Below are 24961 nucleotides of genomic sequence, written 5' to 3' on the forward strand. Positions count from 1 at the left end.
CGGCTTCTGGGAGGAATTGGAAATTAGGAACTTGTCTGGGGGTGGCTGCTGCTTTCTGTGCTGGAATTGGCCGAGCCCCGTGCTGCTGGCCCTCACGGGAGAGCCGTGCTAAAGCAGATTGTCTACGATGAAGAGCCTAGCGGTAATAATTGCACATCTCGCCATATGCTAAAATAATTACTTCTCACAACCTTCTGCGTGATGAAGAAGCGAGGAACAATGATCTCAAGATCACAGTCTGTCAGCAAAATGAACACACTGAAACGGCCAAGGATGAACGCGGCGCTCTCCCTGCGTCTCCCTGGGAGCAGTGGGACGCAGCACCCGCACTGCCCTGCAGGAGCTGTGTAAGGCACTGACACAAAGCCTGAGACACCAATCCGGGCTCCCACGGCAAAAGACACTTAGTGCTGAAGCTCACGTGTGCTTCCACCAGGTATTTCGCAGCCAGGGAGGTGAAGCTGCACCCCCTAGCAATGGCCCTGCTCAGGTAACAAGGGAAACAAACCCCTATGAAATGGGATGCATGGGCAGCAGAGAAGCACATTGCTTGTTTGCGCCAAAAAAGAGAGAAAGACAACAGTTGGGAAGAGCTGAGCGTCCCAGCAGCACAGTGGGGCTGGACTGGGCTGGAAAGCAAAGCTCCCAGTTATTGTCACAGCCCATAGAACTAAGCCATGCTTGGTTGCTAAAGACTGCCTGGGAATATCTAGAGGAGGCAGGACTGGGACCATTGCTCTCTTTAGCTGGGCTTGTTGTATACCTATGGCCAAAGCCCATGGCCATGTCCTCAGCTGTTTCAGATTTACACAAATATCCCACCACAAATGGCAGCTGCCCTGGCAGGCTGATGTGTGCCCTGCTGTGCTCTGCTGCCCACAGGCACTGGGTGAAAGGGGCCTGTGTCCAGCTGAGAGTGGGTGAGGAACGACTCAGAGCAGCTTAGTATCCCTAACCTTAAATCCTTTTACTATAGGAAAGTGGCTTTCTTGCACCAGGCTTTGTAGAAGCCCAGGCGAAGTGAATTTGCAGTAGCTTGCTCTGAAGTTAACTCTATCTTTTTCTTATTGTAATAGATGTAAAAAGGTCAGAGTTAATGAAGAAAACAGTGAATTCAAAGTTCCACGGAAGAGCAACCCAACGCACTTAAATGAGAGAGGAAAACCAGCCTTTTTAACATCTTTAAGCTGTTGTAGCCTAATGAACTGTGCTATCTCCCAGAGCTGCTACAGAGCTGGAATTGCAGCGCAGCGCTGCCTCGTTAGCACGGCGTGGGCTCCCTGGGCACTGCTGGGTGCTGCTGCCCGAGGTGATGCTCCATGAGCACAAAGCACATCCCACCACCACACCTCTGACCTGACCGCACTGCAGGTAGGGAAAGGGCACTTTGCATCAGGAGGAAATACCAGAAAGGTCCAGGGGGAAGAAATGAGCCTCCATCTCACCATTAGACACATACCAGAAAACAAGGCTGCTGCTGTTAAATGACATCTTTAAGGTTTATTCTCACTTGTGGTTCACGTTTAAGTCGCTGTCACTGAGGTTAATGGGAGTTATGTGCTTATGACTATAATGGTTTTGATAAGTGGAAAAGCTGGTGTTATTGCACATAAATTGCATCATGTAATGTGCGAATTGTGTTTTGGTTTTGGCTGAAAAATAATAAAGAGAAGGATGGATGTGTGCTCGGAGAGGAGAAATTTCACCCTCTAGATACCAAATATGATATATATCATCATTACAGGCATTTTGTATCTGGCAGCATTAAAAAAAAAAAAAGGTTTGGAGGAATAATGAATACTTTTATATTTGGAAGATAGGAGGGGAAATTCCTGTGTCTGCAGCACAACACTGGCTCCTGCTCACCTCCCCTCCTCACTTGGCTCTGGCTTGCTGCACCCATGTAATTCACTCTTCTAATGGGGCTCAGGTTTACCTGGTGGCACAGCAGCCACGGAGGCTACATGAGGAGCTCCCAGGTGATCAAAGTGACCACAAGTAAAATGACTTTCAGCTGCGTTACTTTGCATTACTGCTTGCGGTTTGGTTCAGAGGTGCTCGCACTGGATTGCTGAGTGCCCTCAGGGAAGGTCCTTGCTGCACCTCTCCTGGCCCAGGGACAGGGGCTGGCATGCTTAGAGGGAGCCCTGCAGGACCACTAAGCGGCCACCAGGACCGCAGTGCAGGGCCAGCAGTTGGCACGTCCCTTGGCCGCTGCTCTGCTCATCTGCTGGCCTTACAGCCTGATGGTGAGCTGCTGACCCAGCGCCACGATGGCTCATCACCCAATGGCCTTCAATGTCCCGATGGCTGGAGGCCCGAGGGATGGAGGTCTGATGGATGGAGGTCCGATGCCACGAGGCCTGATTACCCAAAGGCTCCATAGCCTGATGACTTGATGGCATGGCAGCCCGATGGCCCCGTAACCTCAGCAGGAGGCAGGCCAGCACACAGAGCTTGACAGATCAGCCCTGCAGCTTGTCCTACAGTACAGACTCAACCCCACCGGCTGACAGGAAAGCTCTGTGTTCCTTAAAAGACAGAGGGCTGGAAACTAAGGCTATGGGATGTGAAAACATGGCCATGTGTACAGTTCTTAACATAAGGATTTTCTAATATAAAGGAACCTCTGAGCTCTCCAGGAATTAGGCGGAAAGCTGTAGGAGCAAATGTGTGTTGGCTCAGTGCTGAAGGTGAGGTCTGCCTGCCTTTGCTGAGGGACTATTTCAGAGCAGCAGCCCCTGAGAATCCACCCCTGCTGTCCTGAGCCCCTCCTGCAGCAGTCTGGGCTGTGTCCAGATGTGCTACGGGTGTCCTTGACCGCAGTGAGCTCCCTGCCTTCGCTCTGTGCTCAGTGAGGAAACACCAGGCACAGCCAAAGATTGGAGCCAACCCTGCCTAAGTGTCCAGTGCATCAACACAGGCAGAGCAAATTCCTCCTTCCAACTATCGATCTACTCCCTGTTAAGGCTGAATGAAGAATTTATGTTTCTCACTTACGATTATTTTATTTCTTTATTTTTAAAACAGTTTATGGTGTCAAAGAATTCTGTGTGCTGTGGCACACGTAGAGGCTATGGGTTGCTGGTCCCCAGTAGGGGCAAGAAGGAGGACAGGCAGTGCTGACGTGATGGCTTGGCCATGACTGGGCTGGGGACAGGACCAGGGATGAGGACAGGGACAGGACCAGGGATGAGGACAGGGACAGGCTGCCTGTGGCCTTGGCACAGGAACGAGGTCTCTATGGCAGTGCCTGATGCTGGCACAACACTGCAAACAGGCTGCTCACTACTGGAGCCAGAGATAAAGCTTCACCCCTTTCCTACACTTCCTCACATATGTCAGATCATGCCAGAATTTTGAAATTCGTTAAGATTCTTCGAAAAGAAACCAAATTTTCCTTTTTCTTTTTCTTTTATTATTATTATTTTTTGAAGAAATGAAATCTCCCATGGCAGGCTATGAAGTATGGATTATTTACCTCCAGACTGGGCACAAATCTTGTCCAGTCTCGGAAGTAAACGCACACTGAGTCTTTAAGGCATATTGTTCATCCATGTAAATACGTATTTTGGTATACACATTCTTTACAACACACTTATGTGGAATAAGAAGAGATTTTGGTAAGTGTAACATTTACCATAGTTGGTCTAGAATGCTAACTTTGAAAATGTGCAAAGAAGCAGCTTTTCCTGGCGACGGTGTTTAACACCCCTGTATCTTAAAAAACAGCACAGTTTCTAACAAAAATATATATATTGAAAAGTTTAAAAAAAGCTGTCTAGCAGTGATGGATACACTTCCTGCCACGTTATAAACCTTGAGAAATGGCATTCGTTCAAGAAGTTACGAGTTTAATTCCGTAATAGAATAATATCCTGATCAGCAATGCCTCTCTTTGAGCATTGCTGCTGCTGCTCACGTCACCAATGCAACGGTGATTAGCAGCCCTGAGTTATCGCACGAGTGGGAACTTACAGCATTACAGACCTTGGGGTTTCCCATGCAGACAGTGATCTTCATATACGTATTCAGTTATTCTGCTTGGAGCTGAGCTGTTTATTTTTTACTTTTTAAAGGTGGGAATAAATAGAATGCGATTTGATCAACAGAGATGAACAGTACGGGTCAACCATTCCAAGAAGCACAGAACGTTCCGTCCGAAGGCTGCCTAAAGCAAACACACCCCACAAACTAAAGAGAGAATGGGCTCTGCCCAATGCTGCAGCCTTCAGCTTGCAGCAGCCTGCACAGCCCTGCTGGAAGGACGTCCCAGCAAGTCCCAAACTGCACGACTACCTTTACCATGCAGAACAGATTAACCACAGAGCTGAGGTTCTTTACGGGATCGATGCCTCCTAGGGCTCTGATCCTGCCAGAACCTGAGCTTGTTTAACTCCACATATCATATCTTTCAAGGCAGGAGCACAAAGCCAAGCACCCGTGCCCCATGTTGGCTGCACACCGAGGGGCAGCTCTGCTGGCACTGGGGCACATGGGGTTGTGAGCCCATGCACCCCAAGCACACAGCTCTGCTCAGTGCTCAGACACCTCCTCTGTCTGACAAACTGCTACTGGCACCCAGAAACGTTCGTGGGCTCTTTTCCTTTTTGGAAGTGACAACAACAACGTACTCACAAATTTAACGGAGAATTAATGGGGCTGAAAGCTTTGTCCACATAACCCAGTGGTTCTACATCTGCCATCAGCCAATACTTCCTTTTCTTCAAGTTTAATTAAGCTGCCGTTCATTCCATTCTGTTGCTGGGGTTGTTTCAGATGTCAGGAATCACCAAAATAAAATCATAATGGAAATGCCCAATTGGACCCAGCCCCAGCACAGCCCGTCTCACATTCACACGAGGAGCAGCAGGTGGGCTGGGTTACACACACCCCTGTGCTTTCTTCACAAGTCTGCCCTGACGTGATGTTTTCTGCAGCACCACTCTTTCCAATGAACAGATTCTAAAATATGGCACTTTAAAGCTGCAATACAAGGGAGAGAAGAATATAAGGGCTACTGTGTATTTGAGTTGGCTTTAAACCGTTTCCTTCAGCAACGAGTTTGGTCATGTTATTCAAGGTTTTACAGAAATGCCACGCTTCTGAAGGTGGCCGCTGCTCAGCACGCAGCTGCAAACGGCGTGACAGAAATGGCACAGCCTGTCACTGAGCACAGGCAGACCTAGGACGCTTTATTGCCGTATTTTGGACTCGATGCATTTCACTCCGTGCATCTGGGCTCATCAGTAACTGCAACAGCTTCACCGCACGCTGTGCCTGTGCTTCAGCATGGGACAGTGCACAGCGAGTCCAACCCAACTCACAATTTGCCTTTTCAGACACGGGGGGATTTGGAACTGCTGCGTATGCACAGCACTCATCCGGTATTGCTAACCACAAACCTTATCGTTAGGAGGGGGAATGCAGTACTTATATAATGGCTTTGTTATTCGTGTCGTCAGCTGTTGTTTCTTTAAGCACATCAGCATCTACTGGGTCAATAGGAGACGTTGTGTTCTAAGGCTATTGGACACAGTCACATCCCAGCAACTTACAAGGATGGCATTTCTAAACTCAGCTGTAAACTGCAGCAATGTTTTGCACTGATGTAGTATGGGGCTGCTTAGAAAAAAATAGTGATTCTAGATGCTCTTTTGAAACTTGATCCTTCATTGAGTTTAATGCGAGTCTTATCTTGATAGACTGCAGTCCTAGGAGATGGTGTATGATGACTAAACTGCTGTGGTAAGCTATCTGCACAGTGTGTGTACATCAGGAATGAAGTCCTGTCTGTAGATGCGTCACTGACGGCAGCATGCACTTCAGTACGGTTATTGGAGCAACCTCGTTTTAATATATATCTGTATTTTATATATATATATGTATATATATAAAATTCTGCTTGATACTTTATGTATTTTCAGATATCTAATACTTAAAAGCATCCTTTATCATTGCTAAATTAGCCAAACCAGTACAAAATTAAGTGCAAGAAAAATACCAATTCACATCATATTTTTGCCAGTAATACAAAAGGGATGATTCAGCTCCTCACATTTACAGCCAGTTAGGAATTCTGATTTAGAATGACTACGGGAAACCTTCTTACATTCAAAAGACGTCTCAAAATAATTTGCATTCTCTTTTGTAGTGGGGAAACTCGTTCTTAATGCAGATCGTCCACCGCTTAGTAGGGGGGAAATGAAAAGGGACCGGTGCTGTCCTTGTCTGATTGCCTAAAAATGTACTGAAGCAGTCCCATTACCCACTGGAGGTGGGAGAGGAGGCCTTCTGCCTATCAATAGCACCTTCGTCCTCAGAGATCGGTTATGCTCAAAAGGATGCTGTAGCATTTCCCAAAGCACATTCCAGATTTGTTGGAAAGGAAGAGGAAAATAGTGTTTTATGAAGGCACACCCATGCTGAATTTGCAGGAAAAAGGAAGAAATCAAAAAGCAGTACTGCACAATGCAGTTATAATACAAGGCTCATTTTTGAAACCTGAATATCATGCTGGAAGAAAATCTAGATATGTGTAGTATTCCGAAGAAATATTTTGAAGGCAAGATTATTTGATTTTTTTTTTAATTAAAAAAAAAAAAAAAGTTCCTGTGTACATGTGGAGAGAATGTTATTTAAGAAGGGAACTGAATGTTGTATTGCAGCCTTAAAGAAGCCCATTTTACTGCAATATTCTCCTTTTTTTTTTTTTTTGTAAACTACGGTCTGCAGTTCAGCAGACCATGACTGAATGCTTTTGAAAACTTGTAGATTACAAACATGAAATCACAATTAATACCCTCTAAAAGTAACTTCAGAGCTTTCACGTCTTAAAAAAGGACAATGTGTACTGCTTCACAAGGTAATGCAGCTAATCAAAAAAGGAGTAGAATTAAGGTATTTACATAATGAGCAATTCTACAGAAGGTGATCATCCCCACGCAAGCACTGCTGATTATATCCCACGCTGCTTTTAACAAACTCTACCAGATCAGATCCAGTCATCAGCACTTTCAGAGAATCCTTAAAAGCCTTTTAGGGTTCTTTACACTCAGTGCAGAATGATGTTCTTCAGGTAGAATATGCTGGTGAGGGAGGACAGTGTCAACACAAGGTACCAGCAGGAGAACAGGACCTCGGCGTCCCCGGTGATCCCATACTGGGCCGTACTGGGAGCTGCGGAGAGAAGAGAAAAGGGTTAGGGGCCCCTCCTACCCTCGTGTCCTAAACGCTTACAATTCATTCTTCTACGATAACATCAGAGCAGCAAAAGTGTTAATCTGAAAACAGGAGAGACGAGGCGGAGGTCGCCAAGCCCTCCGGCAGCAGTGCTGCTGCTGGCCGTGACACAGAGCACAGCCCGTGATCCAGCACTCCAAAAGGCCAGCACTTAACATCAGATGGGTGCTTTGTGTTTAAACATCTGAATGATGCATCTGTTTTTAAGTTACTGAGCATCAAAATCTCCACTAATACCAACGGGAGGGGAATATATTTAGCTCTGTTGGACAACAACATGTTTTCTGCTTAACTTTCGGAGCCAAAGCTTGAATGCTGTGCTGAGCCATAGAGATGTGTATTTATTGTCAATCCGTTTGAAGAGATTGTATTTACTTGCTTTAATAGGAAGGGTCTCTCAAATCCCTAATTAAATATGGCAGCGAATGCATGCACACAGAATCAAGAAATGTGTTGAGCTGTGAGATGACGGTGAGCAGCCGGCTGCTGGCCCACAGGAGGAGGCTTAAGCAGGAACCATTGCTTTTGCTCCTGTAAAATCCCAGGGGGATGATGGGGAACCCAACACCCAGCTGGGAGCACCGACATCAGTGAGGTGGGGTTGGACACAAGGTGAGCACTGGAGGTGTGCAGTGGAGGTGAGGGGAGAAATGTGGTCCATGAGGCCCCAGCACCCACTGCCGCCACAGCGCTGAATGCTAGTAAGAGTGTGTGCTTTTGATACTGCACTGCTTCTGCCCATTCCAAAACACAAAAGCTGTGTGAGCCTTACACCCAGTGCCACCTGCACAAGCAGACGTTGGCTGTATAGGTGAAACTCAGATGCGAGCTGCAAAATCTGTTGATTCATCAGCTCTGCACCTCTTTCTCAGAATCGCAAAAGCATGAAATATCCCGAGGTGGAGGAGCTGAGAACACCATGAAAGGGTTCTGGGCCTTATTTATTGCACGGAGTTAAAAATGACCCACAGCCTGCCTGGGACAAGGATGGGGAATTGCCTGTGGGTGCTGAGCTGCAGCAAGAGAGAGCCAAGGTGGTGCACATCCCAGCAGTACACAAAGCAACAACACAACACGACCAAATTCATTCTAGATGTTAAAGCTTCCCCTTTTGTTCCTTCAACGGCTTCCAGCCATGACTAACTACAGGGCACTCCCCTCCCTCCTCATTAAAAAGGAACTTTCTGTGATAAACCGCCATGACAAATCAACATTTAATGCGTTGGAAAAGGCAAGCTAGCAAACCCAAGCATAATCTAGGTGGTATTTCGTTTTAGCATATTAAAAGAGTTTCCCCAAGTAAAGATAATTTGAATTTCAGTGGCTTTAAAAGCCAGTGGAAAATTATGTAAATCTGATTTGCTGCATACGAACCATCACTGTGTTTGTAAAGCTTATTAAATCATAGCTGCATTGTTTCAGCATGAAGGTGCTAGGTGAATTAATGGGGAAAGATACATCTACTGTGTCAGCAACAGGAAGAGCTGTGGCTCCCAAAGCTGGCTGACCAGTCATAGGAGCACAGAATCGTTTGAGCTGGAGGGGACCACTAAAGGCCACATGGTCCCACTTGCAGCAATGAACAGGGACACCCACAGCTCCACCGAGTGCCCAGAGCCCCATCCCTGAGCTCGGGAGTCTGCAGGGATGGGGCATGATGTGAAAGAATCCTGAAGGAGGGGGAGGCCCAGACGTGAGAATAGGGAAGGACTCCAACCCACTGATGGTGCCCCAGGGAGCCCTGTGCCACCTCCCCAGCCCCACACCACCTCTGCCCACGTGCAGCACTTTCCTTAACGCAGCGATTACTTCCACGTAATCCTAAGGTTTGTCACACTTAGCAGTTGTGAAAGTGAGCGCGCTCTCGGCGCAGATGGGATTATATTCAGACATCTCTCCTGGTAGTGAATATAAAGGAGCAAAGTAATGCTATATCACTATCTCTAATTAATACAAGAGATTAGGAAAAGTACTATGCTGAAATGCATAAACCAACATTTGCTAACACCCAGGGCTGCATTAACCAGAAATAATTACAAGCTCTAATGCTGAAGCTGGTAGACAAAAGCACAGACCTCTTTAGGTTGCCTGAATAAGCAAGAGTAATTCTGTTAAATGGATTATGCAGAGACGTTAATAAGCATTTCAGTTAACTATATTCAGGTTAATGATTTATTGTAGGAAAGCCTTAATAGTTTGTATGCAAGATTTAAAACACGCAGAGAAGGAAGGGATAAACTAACTCAAGGTCAAAGCAGTAAGAAGATGAAGACTGGGCTGTCAGAACTGTCTGTTACAGGAGAAGCTGGAGAGAGAACAGCCCTTGAGGGCTCACCAGAGTCCCACGATAGCATCTCAAAGCACACTGATACCTGAAGGCAGCAGAGGATGGATGGCTGTGGAGGAACCATCTACAAAGGTTGCATGAGAACGCAATGGATTGAGGGCGGGGAGACCCTGTGGCCATGAGGAGCCCAGCCCTGGGACGGGACAGCCTGGCCCTGGCCCACATGCAGCCACAGACCCAGCAGGACACCCACTGCACGGCCCTGTGCAGTCACTGTCAAGGCAGGAGACCAACCACGGTGCAAAATTCACTCGTTCAGTTAAATTGATGAATCTGAATCTTTCGAGGTTGTAAATAGGAACACAGAGGATCTAAGATAATTGCTCTGTGGAAGTAGAAAGCAATTATTTGTTGCATTAAAATATTAAAGCTTAGCATGGTGAATACTAGAGATAAATATGCCATCAGCGACGCTGAAGAGGAACACTGCCCTGTGTGTGTTTGCACGTATCTTAGTTTATGCACTGAAAATAAAAACAAATTATTCCTTGCTCAGCCATAAAGACCCCATTTGTGCCATGCTCTGTATCTGATTTTGAACTGGCAGGTGATACTGGTTCAGACTGTGTTCAGATACATGTGTCTATAGGGGTAAAGCCACAGGGCACTCAGCTCAGCCTCCTGCACCAGAACTGCTCCACCATCCAGGCACCCCCAGTGTGTGCAGAGCCATTCCCCATCCTCCTACCCACAACCTGCAGGTAATTCACACTAAATGTTGTCAGCAGCAATGTACTGATCCAAACACAGCTCAGTAATATACACAGCAATGTAGATTGTAAGTCAGATGGCTTTTTGTCTCTGTGTTCATGCAATGGAGCGTGCCTGACATGCTTTGCAGTTGTCAGGACCAGAAGTGGTAGGTGAGCACTCAGCATCTGCATGCTGTTAAAGGCCCAGAATGCAGAACCATGGCTGGGGGAGGCTGCAAAGTGCCTGCAGAAGGCTTCTGATTGTCCTGATCCCTGCTCACAAATAACCCTCAAATTTTGGGAACAAAAGCATTCCCAAAATCAGCCAAAAAAAAAATTTCTAACAGGTTTTTGGGTTAAGTCAAAGCTTTTGCGTGACTGCAGTACTATTTTCCCATTGCATGTCTGTGCCCTGCCAAGGCTGTAAGCAGGGCTGTGTCAGCATCCTGCTGGGATGGCAGGCAGACCCCAGCCGTGTGACAGCTGAGGGCACGGTGCGTGGCCCTGCAGTGCTGGGGATGTGCTCTGGCTGTCAGTGTGGGCCTCCCAGTGGGCCAGGCACACGTCCCTTTGGTTATTCAACCTCTACATGTTTACAGTGGATTCTGATAACTCGGGAAAAATGGGGCAGTGGTGGCTGGGAGGGGCTGTTGCTGGTGAGCCTGAGCCTGCGTTGTTGGTAATCAGTGCAAATAACAGATCCCCCCATACTGCTGGCTGCACAGCTGTTTCTTCAAGCAAATGTCTTTGGGTATCACGCCATCAGAACTGCGGGGCACAGACAAAGCAGGCTCATGCAAATCCTGCAGATATTACTGGCGTGCTTTTGGTGTAACTTCAAAAACAAAAGCGTTTTTACACCCTGATGCACTGTTGCACAGTATATCTATAAGGGAGTTCCATTTAGACACAGATGGATTTGATCATATCAAATAAAAACCTTCTATTAAATAACACAAAGCAAAGGAGTCCTGCTAATACATTAATAGGATAAATGCAGCAGGCTCTGAACACAGACTGCCTCGGTGTTTAGCAAGATAAAATAGTACAGCCCCAACATACCCAATTTCTGCTGCAAGCAATATTTCATAATACCGAGAAGTATTTATGAGGAAAATTACTGAGACTGGATAGAATAAAACTTGGCTTTATATATCATCCTTTATACTCAAGTTATCTCAGATTTCTTTCTGCAGAAGAGAAGTGCAGTCATATTGGAACAAAGAAAGTGTCTTTTAAAACCTGAGAATTCCTGATGTATATCAGCCTCGAAGGTCAGAGACTGCTTTTGGCACAGAGGAAACAGCAGCGGCAGCACAGGGATGAGCCCATGCCACCCCACCCCCACGTGGTCTCCAGGTGCCCCAGTAATGGGGACAGAAGAAGACAGCCAATGCTTTGTCTAGAGGGTACAGCAGGGCTTGGAGCCATAGAATCATTAAGTCTGGAAGAGATCTCTAAGATCATCTAGTCCAACCGCAGTCGGTAGCACTGAGCTGATGTCTGGAGGCTGACTGTACGGCTCAGAAGCAGGAACAACAAATCCTAAATCCCATCCCCTATGTCCTCCAGCATGGGCACCAGGTCTGTCCCACGTTGAGCCAACCTGGAATCTGAATGCAACAGCTGCATGAGAAGGAGCTTCAAGCACGGTGGAGGGCATGGCTAGAATTCAGGTCAAACTCAACCAGCAAAAGTAACCTGACCAAAAAACAACCAATTTAATAAGGCCTCTCAAAACGGCTCTTTTAACAAAAATAGCCATCTTCATGCTTGCTGGGAGAACAAGAGTTGACTCTGTGACAAGTCCTCAGAAAAGCATCTGTGATTGCAGTGAATCATCAGTGCTGTGTTGCTACAAAAGGACAACTATTCCCTGGGATATGTACATACAAGTGTAGGTGTGCTGTGGGGCTGCTGCTCTGCTCCAGGGCAGCATGCAGCGAGATGGCTGCCTTCATGGACATACAGACAGCAGCCTGAGGACACTGAGAACCACTCAGCCAAGAGGAAGGCCAAGCAGAAGGCCAGCTTAAAGCCCAAGGAGCAGACAGAGTGCTATTGGATAAGGATTGCCCTGGAGAAGGTAAGGCAGTCACATTCCCTGGACTGTGGCAGGATGAGGGCAACAGGACTGGGCTGCAGCTGGGGAGACTGGGAGGAGTGATGGAGGAAAACAGTGCTGGGTTGCATGGAGGGTGAGGGGCACAGATCACTGCAGGCTTTTAAGAACAGTGAGGATCAAAAATGATGCTGTGTATGCAACTTCGCTTGGAAATGGGAAGAGAGCCTTCTAGGCATTATTTTAAAGGTCCAGGAATGCATTACAATTTTTTAAAGGTCCAGGAGTGCATTACAATTAGACACGACTGAAACACTCAGGTTTTGTAGAACCTGAGATACAACACAACAGGAGGACAGGCAGAGCAGGGAATGGCAGGCAGGGCAGCACAGGGCAGCAGCCGGCCTGTGCATGGAGCTCCCCTTCCCTGCCCAGGAACTGCTTCCAAGTTCTTCCCTATGCCTTGAAGACATGCCTGTGCCATGCAAAGCGTGCAGGACACTTAAAACAAGTCTTTAATTCTCACAGAAAAATGAACACTGCTGTAGAATCTGCAATTCACCTCTCGGCTTATCGCATCCAGCCCCGCTACCACACGTATCCTGAGATGTCCCTCATCAATTCTTCCAGATGTCTTACAAGTGGTTCCTTCCCTTCCACTGGGAGCAAAGAGCAGAAGGTTTCCCCCTCAGGAAGGAGCCCTGTGTTCCTGGGTCCATTCAGCTGGGGCTGCCTGATACTGCCTGCCCCCCGCAGCCCTCCTCAGGGGCTGAATTCCTGGGGCTGCCATCATTCCCAACTATCTTCCTCCTTCCCCTCTCTCTCTCTTTACAGAGCAGGAACAACAACAGATTCAAACACTTGACATTAACTTGCAGTTCTAACCCATTTCTTGGTGGGATGGGATTTTGAAGGGCTATAATTATCAGCAATGTTCCCACACTGGAGCTAAGAATATGTCAAAGGGCTCTATTGTTTCTATGATTTGAAATAAACCCCAGCTTCCACTTCCTTTGAGTCTGCCAGGCTTTCCTCTCCTTCTTTAGAAGTGCTAAAAATAATTTACCCAAGGTGTCATAAAAAAGAAAGTTTCACACATATATATATATATATATATATATATATTTTAGTATTATTTCCTGTTCTATTTCAGCAATAGTCGCTTTGGTAAGGTTATCATCAGTGACTCAAATAACTTTGCCTTCAAATAAAAGTTATTGCTTAGCCCAAGGGCCAAGTGGAGAACGCTTTCTGGAATCAGATCCACTCTGCCTCTTCGGAGCATATATGAGAAAAGTTGAATAAATACAAGTCTAATACAGCTTGATAATCATTTTCATATGACCTGCTACTGCATATTAATGAGCTGGAAAGGCTGGCTAGGATTTTATTAGCAATATGTAACGTGATGGAAAGTGTAGCAACAGCAGAGCAGCAAGGTCCCAATCTGCAGCAAGAGATGATTCGCTCAAATACAATAGCAGGGGGAACAGAAATAATGAAAAGAGGTTGCTCACCTTTGGAAAGCCTCACCTCCACTGCCAACCCTTAAATGAGGTCTGGAAAGGGATGGATCCTGACTCCAGCCCTTCCAGTCACTCAGGTACACTGCATTGCATTGCATTTCATACACCTGAGCTTCCCCTGGGTTGACTCTCCCTTCCCACCAGGTGCTCAATCACTGCTTCAAGCCATGACCTCGTATTTCTGCTACAGTGATATAAGGCCTGTTTAATAAAAATAGCCCATCAAACAGTGACAATTCCATCTCTGCATTCAAGCAGGAATCAGGGCTAGCACACCACAGCCTGGGATGAAGGCATGGCACAAGGCTGCCTCACGTGCATAGCTTATCTGCAAGCACCTCGAGGTGAAAACCGGCCCTAACCAAAATCCCTTCCTGCTGAAAACCCCAATCTCAACCAAGCTGAGCCTAGTTCCAGGTGTTCCCACTAATGCTGTGCATTGCAACTGCACTGTACTGAAATAAGAATGAGATCAGTGTGAGCAGGCTGATGGGTGATGCAGGCTGGCAATGCCCTCAGATCAGTGCTGTGCTGCTCTGGGTCACCAGCACCCCGGGGTGCTTGGCCTCACAGCAGTGGGAGAGGGAAAGGAAAAAGGTGACATCATGGGGAGAAATACTGGTTTCACTATCAAGGCATTCCTGTGGATGCCTGAAGCCAGCTGAATTTCCTGGCTAAAAAAGCAGAACTCCTCAAATTGAGAGTTGGACTGATCAGTTTGGAATTTCTGCTGCTGTATAAAACAAAGGTGATGCCTTGATCTAGATTTGTGTAAACTGAACAGCACAACATACTGCAGTCTGCTTCCTAGCAGCAGAAAAATAATTGAGTAGCATCACTGTGCTCAGCAAAGCCACCAAACACAGCCTGGGTTTGCCTCTGCTTACAAGAAAGATGGTTGAACTGGGTTGATTTTTAATTACGGTGTATTTTCAGCTGTCATCCAAAAGACAGATGTGCAATTCCCAAAATGTCCTTCTTGCCCCAGATTTGGGGAGAAAGACATTTCTTGCTGAGCTTATGTATGCAAGACCTCAAATTTTGAGGAAAGCAAAAAGCAGTGCTACTGTTGAGAAGGGTGAAGTCAGTTTTAGATCGGTTCTGTAAATGAGCCACCTACTAAAGCCCTCTGTTAATTGAAAATCCTTCCTTGTAACCGATACCAGAACTAATTCCATTCCTATTTATGTGAAATCTGAAGACACCGGGCAATTATAGGCGCCATTTACTGTCAGCCATGTGATGAACGTGGCTGTGTAACCCTGGAGCTCGGTGACTAAATATGGATGTCACATTCTTTCCCAAATTTTACTTATAGAAAGATCACTTTTTGTTTGCCTGCGGCACAAAGTACGTGCTGCCTCTGAAGCACATAGATTATTTTTTTATCTTTCTGTTTCAAAGTTTCCCCTTCATTTATTCCATGATGGCATGAGGCTCTGGTTTGCCATCAGCTATGCTGGAAGTGCGTGTCCCTGTGTGACCTGTGGCACAGCCATGGTAAAAAAAAAGTATTTTTGAGTCCAGCCCCTTTTGTTTCAAATGGAAGATGTGGAATAGCAACAACTGTAGAAGAAGAGTGGGATTCCAATAGAAATGGATCATTCTAAGGGAACAAATTAACCACAATTTCCTGCTGTTACACAGCATGCTGCTGGTTTCAGTGTGTCAGGATGGGCCTGCTCTGCCAGCCACATGTCTGCAGCACACCACTGGCCTCGACTTTATCATCTGCAGCGACAACAACCAATGAAAGCAATCATCACGTCAGCTTAAGATGCCCCATCCCTGCAGGCATCCAAGGCCAGGCTGGATGTGGCTCTGGGCAGCCTGGGCTGCTGGTTGTGACCTGCACACAGCAGGGGGTTGGAACTGATGAGCGTTGTGCTCCTGTGCAACCCAGGCTGTTCTGTGATTCTATGATACGATTCTATGAAATAGTAAAGAATGCACTGAGGGTATAGACCTCATGTCTAGAGCAGGCTGATGGAGGGTTCTGCATGGAAATCCAGAATTAAATGGAGGAGATTGAGTCACGATCCCCCACTGGATGTATCAAATGCAGCTTTGAAGTTTACACTGAGACAACAACCAGAAAAGCACTGGAGAAAGCACTGGGACAAACACACCAGCTGCCTGTGCCCATCTCCATGCCTGCACTATGGGCCCTGATGTGGGGGACCCAGCTCCCATCCACACTAGGATTGGAAAGCTCTCCAGGGAAGCCTGGCCAAGAGCCACTGCTGCCCATACCAGATAACCAGGCTCACATCTCCACACCAGGTGGGTGACTCCTGGATCTGCTGCCAGAGCTTGAGTTTGAAGAATTGGCTCAGCTCAGAAGAGTGATGTTCTAGCAGCAGCTATGGGGTTACAAAGCCAAGATACAGATGCACAGGTTGTCCCAAAAATAATACCTATGGTGTGCTGCTACCTGGTACTTACACTTGGAATTCTGACAGCCTACAATAACTGCTTCCCTGACAACGTTCCCTTCATTTGTAAGTGTCACATTTAAGAAAAGTAAAAGCATTTTAATGCGACAGAAAAACTTGGCATGGGAGCTAATTACTTTAATTTGATAGATTTTTTTTGGCTCATCTGCATACTTGACAATTATTTATGACTTATATTGGTAATTAGAGGCTGAGTCTTACGCTGAAGTATTGTAAATAGCTCTGAAGACTTCTGCTGATCCTTCTAACTTTCTTTTGGAGGAGATGAATTTATTAGTAGATAATATGTAAAATATTTGTACTTCTGACCTTTTGTGGAACATTCTTCGTGCATTTCAAATGATTGGTTGTCAGCATCGCTTTCCTCAAAATGAAGCGAGACACTGTAAATAAGATCTTGAATTAAGCAGCATATTAAATCTACCTATTTGATGGCAACCTTTGATAGTCCTCATATATCACGAGGACTCTGGTGGTTCTGCTACATTCAGCTATGTCATATAGCATTGTGAATTATAATTTTTTTACATTGAACTTTACAGTTTCTGGACCATTTGAACATTATTCTTCTGCTCTTGACAAAGGATATTAAGTTAACAGGTTAGTACATGATTTCTTGCCTTTTTGGTGGCTGCGTATGAGAAAGGAACTTTTTTTTTGCTGGAGGAGCTGACAAGCTGTGAACAGACCCTCCACAGGGGAAGTTGTCTGATGGCTTCCCAATGTTTATTCAGCTGTCCCGCTGAATTTCTCAAGAGCTTCCCTAGCATTTCTCCTGGCCACCTTCCCTCGCTGTGCGTGCATCGCCCTGGTCTTACAGGCACGTTAAAAAACAGTTGAGCTCACGGCAGCCTGCTGAAGCACAGCGATTGTCGCTCAATTCATCACCAATACTGCTCTCACAGATCCACAGGCGTTGCAAGGGACCTCAAATAACGTGATGGATAAAAGAATTGGTAAAGTCAAAGCGTTTAAACTCTAATTCCAGAGGAGTCTAAACACAGCGTTACCTCCAGTGATGACTGACCAGACCAGCATTATCTCCTGAGCGCGTGCTGTCTGTCAATAGTGCTTAATCTTCTTCTTTGTAATGCGGGATGTCTTAAGTAGAAGGACACTGGATAAGTCATATACATAAAAGAGATCTACAGCTTGCTGGCATGTGAAATTCCTCTAATACATATTTTTATGGAACTACCGGCACATTATGTGCTTGGCAGCATAAATAAAAGAACGTGTTATCCTGGCAATTTCACATTCACTACATTAGTTAGTAAATGCAATGGCCACCCGTACTTTCCTACAATAAAAACTGCTGAGCCTTTTCATGAAAGATGATTGCAATTTCCACTGGTCTGTATATGCAATAAAGAACCATAACTCATCAAAAGTTGAGCTATTTGCTCTTAAGATAGAAGACCATTTTTCTCAAACACTTGACACCACATTAACTATTCATGAAAGTTGAGTGTTCAAACACTGCCTAAGTAAAATTGTTTCTACTTTTCAACTTGATTGAGGTCTTTTCTGAACTAGACACAGCAGCCAGCGAAAGGACTCGCACTGCATGAGAAATGCAGGGACTGTCCAGGTACCGCAGCTGCGAGCTATCGATCTGCTGGAAAGCCTGGTTCCTCCTCCGAAATTGATTCATGATAACTGCCTCCATTTGGGTCAAACAGTATTTAACCGCTTGTAAATTTTAATTAAATGATTTGTCACTTTGAACATACAGTTTGTCATCTCCTAGCCAAGCGATGTGTCTTTATCAGAGAATGACTCAAGGGGAAGGCATTCGTCTCCCCTGTCGCCTCACCCCCATCAAGACAATTTGCTGCTGTGCAGCACGCGGGCCGCGGGAGCAGCCTGCGAGCCTCCTACCATACAAACCCAAATCTTCTTTTGTCTTTAGCATACACTGAACTCTGCATACTGCCAAGCCTTCTGCTGCACCACGTAGCAAAGCACTTCGCAAAGTTCCTTCCGACAGCACACTTTCTCTTTTCTCATGCATAAATCACGCCCATACTAATTTTTACTAAGCTGCCCAGGTATCCCTGTAGCTAGGAACCCCTACCCACGGGATGCTGCTTCTAGGAGTGGAAATCTGCTGGCTGACTCCAGAAGCAATGCTTTATTTTAATTGTTTCTCTGTGACTGTAACTCACCCTGCTGTCAGCGCGACTGGATACGGAAACTTGGTTTCAATTAATTTGAGCTGCCTTCAGCGTGTGCGTGTTACACAGCACTGCTGTAAGCATATGAATTTCATGCACACCCCCCTCTCTCTGTGATAAGATTTAATCCTTCGAGGCAGACAACCTCTTGTTTGTGCAGGGACACAAGCTGTTGCTTTAAAGCTGCCGCTTTAATTCCTTTATTTAAAGCTGCTGCTTTAATTCTGGGGTCCACCATCTGTGAGCTGAGGACTTAGAAAACACCACATAATGTCCAGCCACAAAAAAAGGCAGGGGCTGCTTATCACCGAGTCAAATTTTGCTACTTTTCATTAATGTGAATCCCGTGATAAGAAGAGTATCTCTTGAAAACAGCATGCTAGCAGGTCAAGGACACAACCACATTCACTCTGTACTTATTATTGCTTTTTTCTAACTACACAGCAATGCATTAATACAGTGGGAGATGGCAGGAACATTTGCTGATGTTAGCATAAGCACGGTGAGAGAAGAGGAAGAGCTGCTGGAGCCCATGCCTGGGTCAGCAGGCTGGGACTGAGCAGAGTGACTGCAGCCACAGCCTGGGACAGCCTGGGGGTGAGGGGGACAGCTTGGGGATGCTGGAAATAGCCTGGGGATGCTGGAGATAGCCTGGGGATGCTGGAGATAGCCTAGGCTCTAACTGGCAGGACCCCGCAGCCCTCGGCCCCACTGATGGGACCCCGCAGGCCCTGCCCTCCACGTGCTGCTGCATCCCAGGCTGCAGTTTTGCTGCCAGAAGAGGATTTGGCATCCGGAGGCTTTCCAGGTAGCCGCCTTCCCCACCTGCTGCTCAGCTTAATCCAGAGGATTTTGGAGACATTATGGCTCAGCTCTGCATGTGTTATTATGCAGAAAAGAGAGGGAAAAAAAAAAAAAAAAAAACAGTTGAGAATTTTCAAAGCTGTCTGGGAGCTTTAGGAATAAAACTCCTGTTAAGGCTGAAAGCTTTGAAAATCTCTGCCCGTTAGCATAATGTGTGGGACAGGGCTGTGCCTCTGGCAGCCCCTTCCACTCCTGGCATCATCCCATAGCCCTGCTCTGCATCACAGCTGTGCACAGCCTCAACACCACTGCATGGTCCTCACCCCCCATCAGTGGTCCCCGGCCAATTAATGCGTAAGCTTGTGGGGAATTAACGAAGGTCTGCACTGTGATGGATCCTGATCTACAGATAAGCTTTTCTGGAAGCAGAATTGTCAGTGAAATACTAATGGTGGCATGGAGGCAACTGGGTCTGAAACCACGCAGGCTTCTGCAGATGACCCTGGGTGGACACCTGTCTGCATGCATTGCTGGCACGGGGAAGAGGAGGCCTCCTACTGAAGAAGGCAAAGAGTAAAATGCAGCAATGCATGCGGGAAGGCAGGGGTCAATTGCCAGCAGTGATGCTCAGCCACCTCTCCCTGCACTGTGAGCCTGCGTTGCAAAGCGCCCCTCAACTGCAGCTGCACTTTGAAGCAGAAGAATAAAGGACTGAAAAGGTTCTTTAACATCCCCACGTCGTAGGTGAGCTGCAGCTCAGCTCCTTACATAGTGGGGCGTTTTCAGGTAACAAGCAGAGTAACCCGATGCTGTGTGTGTCCTTTGGTTCATGGGAAAGCAGCACAGGCTGCCAATGGGCACTTTCCCTCTGCCATTCATTTTGGCACTAAGTCAGGATTTCAAAAGGCAAAAGACAGCACGTGGCATCGGGCAGGAATGCTAGCAACCTTCCGAAGAGTTATGGATGTCATATTCAGAAAAAAATAAATGGAGAAATGATGTATGCCGCTCTCCAGGAGGCAGCAAAGGCTGGAAGGCAGTGATGAAAGCGTTCCACATTTCAATCCCCACGACCTCACTGGGAAATAAGCGTTCCTTCAGAGCCACGGCTGTGTGCACACAGCCTGAGTCGTGCCTTTCCAAAGAGCTATGCTTTCAGGGAGCAGAGGTGGGCCCGCAGACATTTAAAACCGCCTCTGATATTACGGAGACACACGCTCCACAAAGAACTCATTATTCCTCCGGGTTGTACTGCATACAACCCTTAAGCTGCAAAAACTCTTCACGTTTCTGTAAAATGAACTTTCCCCGTTACTCAATGAGACCCGAGTAGCAATAATCTGCATTTAGCAGACGGAGGGTTTCTACCTCTTTGTCAAATGCAACTCCTCCTTCATTTACAATGAAACACTATCACAGGAGGCCACAGGTATGGAAACCTAACAAACAGCATTGCAGGCGCTGCCTATTCCCAAAACATCTCTGTAACTCGAGTGCTTCGCTATAACAATTTACTGCAGACTATTCAAATTATGTGCTGTTTTCCTATTATAAAATCCATACCCTGCTCATTCAAGTGAACAAGCTCTTGATCTTTCAAAACGGAGTTGTTCTCTGAATTGCCTCAGTTTGGCATGAAAACTCATTCAGTGTGGTCCTATACACCGTGCCTGTTGAATAAGGAGGCTGAATGGTAGGCAATCACTGCAGCTGCAATCACAGATATTAAGAAGGATGAATTCTATCAATAGTTTTTTCAAGAGATGCACCCTTATTATTTGGAATATGACAGAGCGCTGAGAGACAGACCCTGACAATGAGAGGGACTCACATGCAGGAACAGATCATACAAACCATAGGAACAACTACAAGGTGGATTTTCCTTTCGAACCTTACTGGATCGGCGGAGTAGCACACGATAAATTGGGCATGAGATCATAATGAGTTTCCTTGCACTTCTACAGGAGTTCCTAAACGGATGCAGGGTTCCTATGAAGGCCTGCTGCTCAAAGGCACAAACTCCTGCTCCTACAGCGGTCACACTGAGCGCTGCCCTGTACCTGTGAAAGGAGATCGTTCATTTTTCAGTATTCACATCATAAGCTCTCATTAGCAGCCAGGCCTGGAAGGAAGCAAAGGTCACAGTGCTGCAGGGCAGCATGCAAGTGGTTTGTACACACAATATGACCTCTGCAGGTGAGGTGCTGAGTCCTAGGCAGCTCTGAGCACAGTCTGCCTTTCATTCAGCACGCAGCTCCACCAGTGGGTCACCCGGTCTGCCTCCACCAGAGGCACCTCGACGTGCCTGGGCTGCCCAGCCCGCGTCCCACTGGAGGAAGGTCATCACCTGTTGTGAAGTTCTGCACAAAAGCCAAGGCTAAAGCCAGGATGGCACCGCTCCGAGAGCAGGGACAACTCGTGATAATCCAGTATTTGTTCCACTATTCAGAGCTCTGTGTAAGCCTTCTACGGCCTTGCTCCTTGAAGGACACGGGATGGCCCAAATACCATGTTTATTTTTCCCTGTGATTTTTTCTTCTCTTTTCTTTAACACAGAAGATGCTATTGGAAGAAAAATCGCATCATATCATCTTTCTTAGGATGCCTGATTGGCTTCTTAAGATTTCACCTGGAAAGTTTAGAGAAGGACCCAACTATTTGAAGATCAGTTTGGTAGAGTGGGTCTTGTGGCTGGTACACAGCAAGGAAAGATAAAGCAGCAGTGATGACTTTAATCATGGGCTCAGAGTAAGGAAGTGGCTGATCCTGTATTATCTCTGGGTGCCGGTTTTCATCCAGCATAACTGGAGATCTTGCTGGCAACTGCATCAAAACGTCCATGTTGCATAGATGCTCCAAATGCAGCTGCCAAGAAACTGGAGTTTCCATGTGGAGAATTTCAGACAGGGAGAAGACAAGAAGAGAAGCGCAGCCTGGGATGAGGCTGGAAGGAAGCCAGGATCTTTTTTTCCCACTTGAAACTCAATAGTCCTGCATTTGAATTTCTGTAAAACTGACACATTAGTGGTTTTCAAACAAGTACTTTCTGACAAGTCCCCTGCCCCCCCTGGCCTCCCTCCTGCAACAGCCCAGAGCTGTCAGCCCCTTCCCAGCCAGCTGGAGCCTCTTTGATATTCTGGGCAGAGTTGGGACCATCCCTGAAGCTATATATATGCAGTTATATGTACATTTTGAAGTTCTGCACATGGCTACACATCTCATCTAGATGGATATATGCATATTTATTCCTTTGTGAATTACTGTAGCCAGCCAATTCCGGCTGATAAACCTTCTCATAAAACATATCCTGTGTGATAAATAAAAACAAAGACTGCTCTCTTTGTGCTAATGAATCACATTCTGGAATCCCCTGCTTCTCTTTGCCTGTTCACAATGTGTCTGTGTATGCGGGTTCTTCTGGAGCAGCATTACTGCCTTGCAGTGTCACAGCTCGACCTGGGAGACCTGTACTTGCACTGCAGTGCCTTTCCAGAGCTTGTGCAGCCCAGCAGATGGGTGATGCTGTGAGAATGAAATCGCAGACCAGACCTGAGAGCCACTGAACACAGGTGGCCCTGGTGTGCCCCCCGCCAGGCGTGCACACATCTGCCTCCCCAGCACCTCCTGGACAACGTGGATGGAGAAAGCTGTGGGTCCCTGCCTGCTCTGCACACCCCCTGACCCTTTCACATTCTGCAGGCATCACTTCAAAGAAGTCCCTGCACGACTCTCCTGGCACTTCACAGAGTGCTGCTTGGTTAAAATGGGATGTTTCAGTAAAAGGCTCAACGTATCCCACACCACAGTACTCGAGCATTCCCACCACTGCGTGAAGCCCCACTGAGCATCACAGCTGCTCCACCACTGCTGCGGGTGCTGCTGCTTTGTGGGAGAGCTGTTTAATGCCGAAATCCCCCCGGCAGAAGGCAGCAGAAGGTGTAATGTCAGAAGAAATACTCTTACATTTTACATTCAGGTTTAGTAAGTGAGGAATCAATGGACTAACAATGACCTATTTCCAATCCTACTTCTCAGCTGATAGAAAGCAGCCCTTCTGCTATGAAATGATACATCTACTCAGCAAGCAGCGAGTAATGCGCTTCTTCTGCAACGATGCTGACTTAGAATACAGGAGAATGCTATGGAGAGCACGCTGTGAGTAACCCGAAACATGTATTTTACTTAAACAGAAATGCTTCCCTAACTCCACAGGTTGTGAGAATGCAGCTTTCGCAGAACATTTCTGAGATGTGAGTCCACCTGTTTGTAACAGCAGTAAATGCAGTACTGGTAAGGCAGCAATTTCCCAGCGTGTACTGCAAAGTGTTCCTGGCTGAACAGAGCACTGCTCTGCTGCACACTCCTGCAGCAGCACAGAGCTGCACAACACGGGGCGAGCACACACATGGATTCTATCCAGCAGAGAAAACCCTGTTGGAATTCCCCATCTGCCCACTGTTCTGGAGTGCGACGCAACTGTGGACAACACTACAAACATGAAACTATCCAACAGTTAGCAAATAAGATCAATGTACTGAACTTTTTTCCATAGAGGTTGTTTATTTTTTTGATGTCAACCCTCTCACTACAAGTCTCAGTAATCCTACGCTTGTTTCTCCATCCCTAAAGTGGAATTGCAGAACGGTGTTCTGCATCTACCCCCTCAGAAGGGCACTGCTCAGCCTTCCTCCTTCCAGTGTGGGGTTATTTATGGGGCAGAGAAGCTTTTGAACAAGCACGCATCTGTTTCTAATATAGGTTAGAAGTTAAATTTGCAACGAGCTGGGATCTGTTATCTCTTTGTTATCCCAGAACCTTGTGATGCTTCCGTACTTGCTGAGTTTTTGGGAGAAATTCTGCAGATGAGGAACAGCCGCTCCAGCCATCTGCCCTCATGCAGAACTCTCTAGTCAATGTGCACAGTGCTTCCATCACAAAGGTACAGCCGACAGTGAGAAATGGTGCCATGAAGGCTGAGATTCAGAGTCCGACTCTATAGATCTTCCATATGCAAATCATTTATTGATTAAAGCAGGAACTGCAACTTCATGAGAATAGAAAAAAAATAGGAGAGCTGACATGTTACCTATTAAAAAACAGAGCATGCTTGAAAGCAAGTAGTATTTCGGTTTCTGGCATATTAAAACGCATCAGATATGCGGGGAGGCAGATCAGGGAGAAGTAACCCAAGTTCAAGGAGCCATCCAACCTGCCCAGAGTGCTCATTTAAACACAGCTTTTGTTCTTGAGAATATTAAATAACCCACAGCCCTCTCTCCCCAAGTCCAATTTTTATAAGAGCACCTTATAACGTGTGAAATCATTAATCAAAGGAGATTTCTCAATTATTCTCTCTGACCTGTCACCGTTACTTATTTAGTCGGCGTTAAGAATTCAGCAGCATCTTCAAAAGCTTCTCCAGACACCACCTGTGAACTAATTACACGAAAGGATGGGGGATCTGTGACGAACCGCAGCTCCTGGCAGTGGCTGACAAAAGCAATAACAACTGTGGCCCCAATCTTTTAACTTTTGCAGCTAATTCAGTGTGCATCTCAGGAAGGAAAAAGGAAACTCCCCGACGTCCCAGAGGTGGAAGGCACAGTGCGTAACCATGGCTCCCAAACACAGCCTCGGTTTTGCATTTGTTACACA

General features: G+C 46.5%; 1 protein-coding gene across 1 annotated transcript in view; it reads right to left on the reverse strand.

Annotated features, from left to right (window-relative positions):
• Window positions 1-3080: 3080 nt before the first annotated feature.
• The window catches only part of NEGR1 (neuronal growth regulator 1), a gene marked incomplete at its 5' end in the record, with an annotated part of 171890 nt that continues 150009 nt past the window's right edge, over window positions 3081-24961 (reverse strand). The window contains one exon of the mRNA XM_042820070.1: window positions 3081-7179. Within this exon, the coding sequence (XP_042676004.1) occupies window positions 7055-7179 (125 nt within the window). The remainder of the gene's footprint in view (window positions 7180-24961) is intronic.

This window comes from Centrocercus urophasianus, unplaced genomic scaffold (assembly GCF_019232065.1).
Source record: "Centrocercus urophasianus isolate 14NV4802_14NV808 unplaced genomic scaffold, USGS_Curo_1.0 seq_18, whole genome shotgun sequence".
NCBI classification, from domain to species: Eukaryota; Metazoa; Chordata; class Aves; order Galliformes; family Phasianidae; genus Centrocercus; species Centrocercus urophasianus.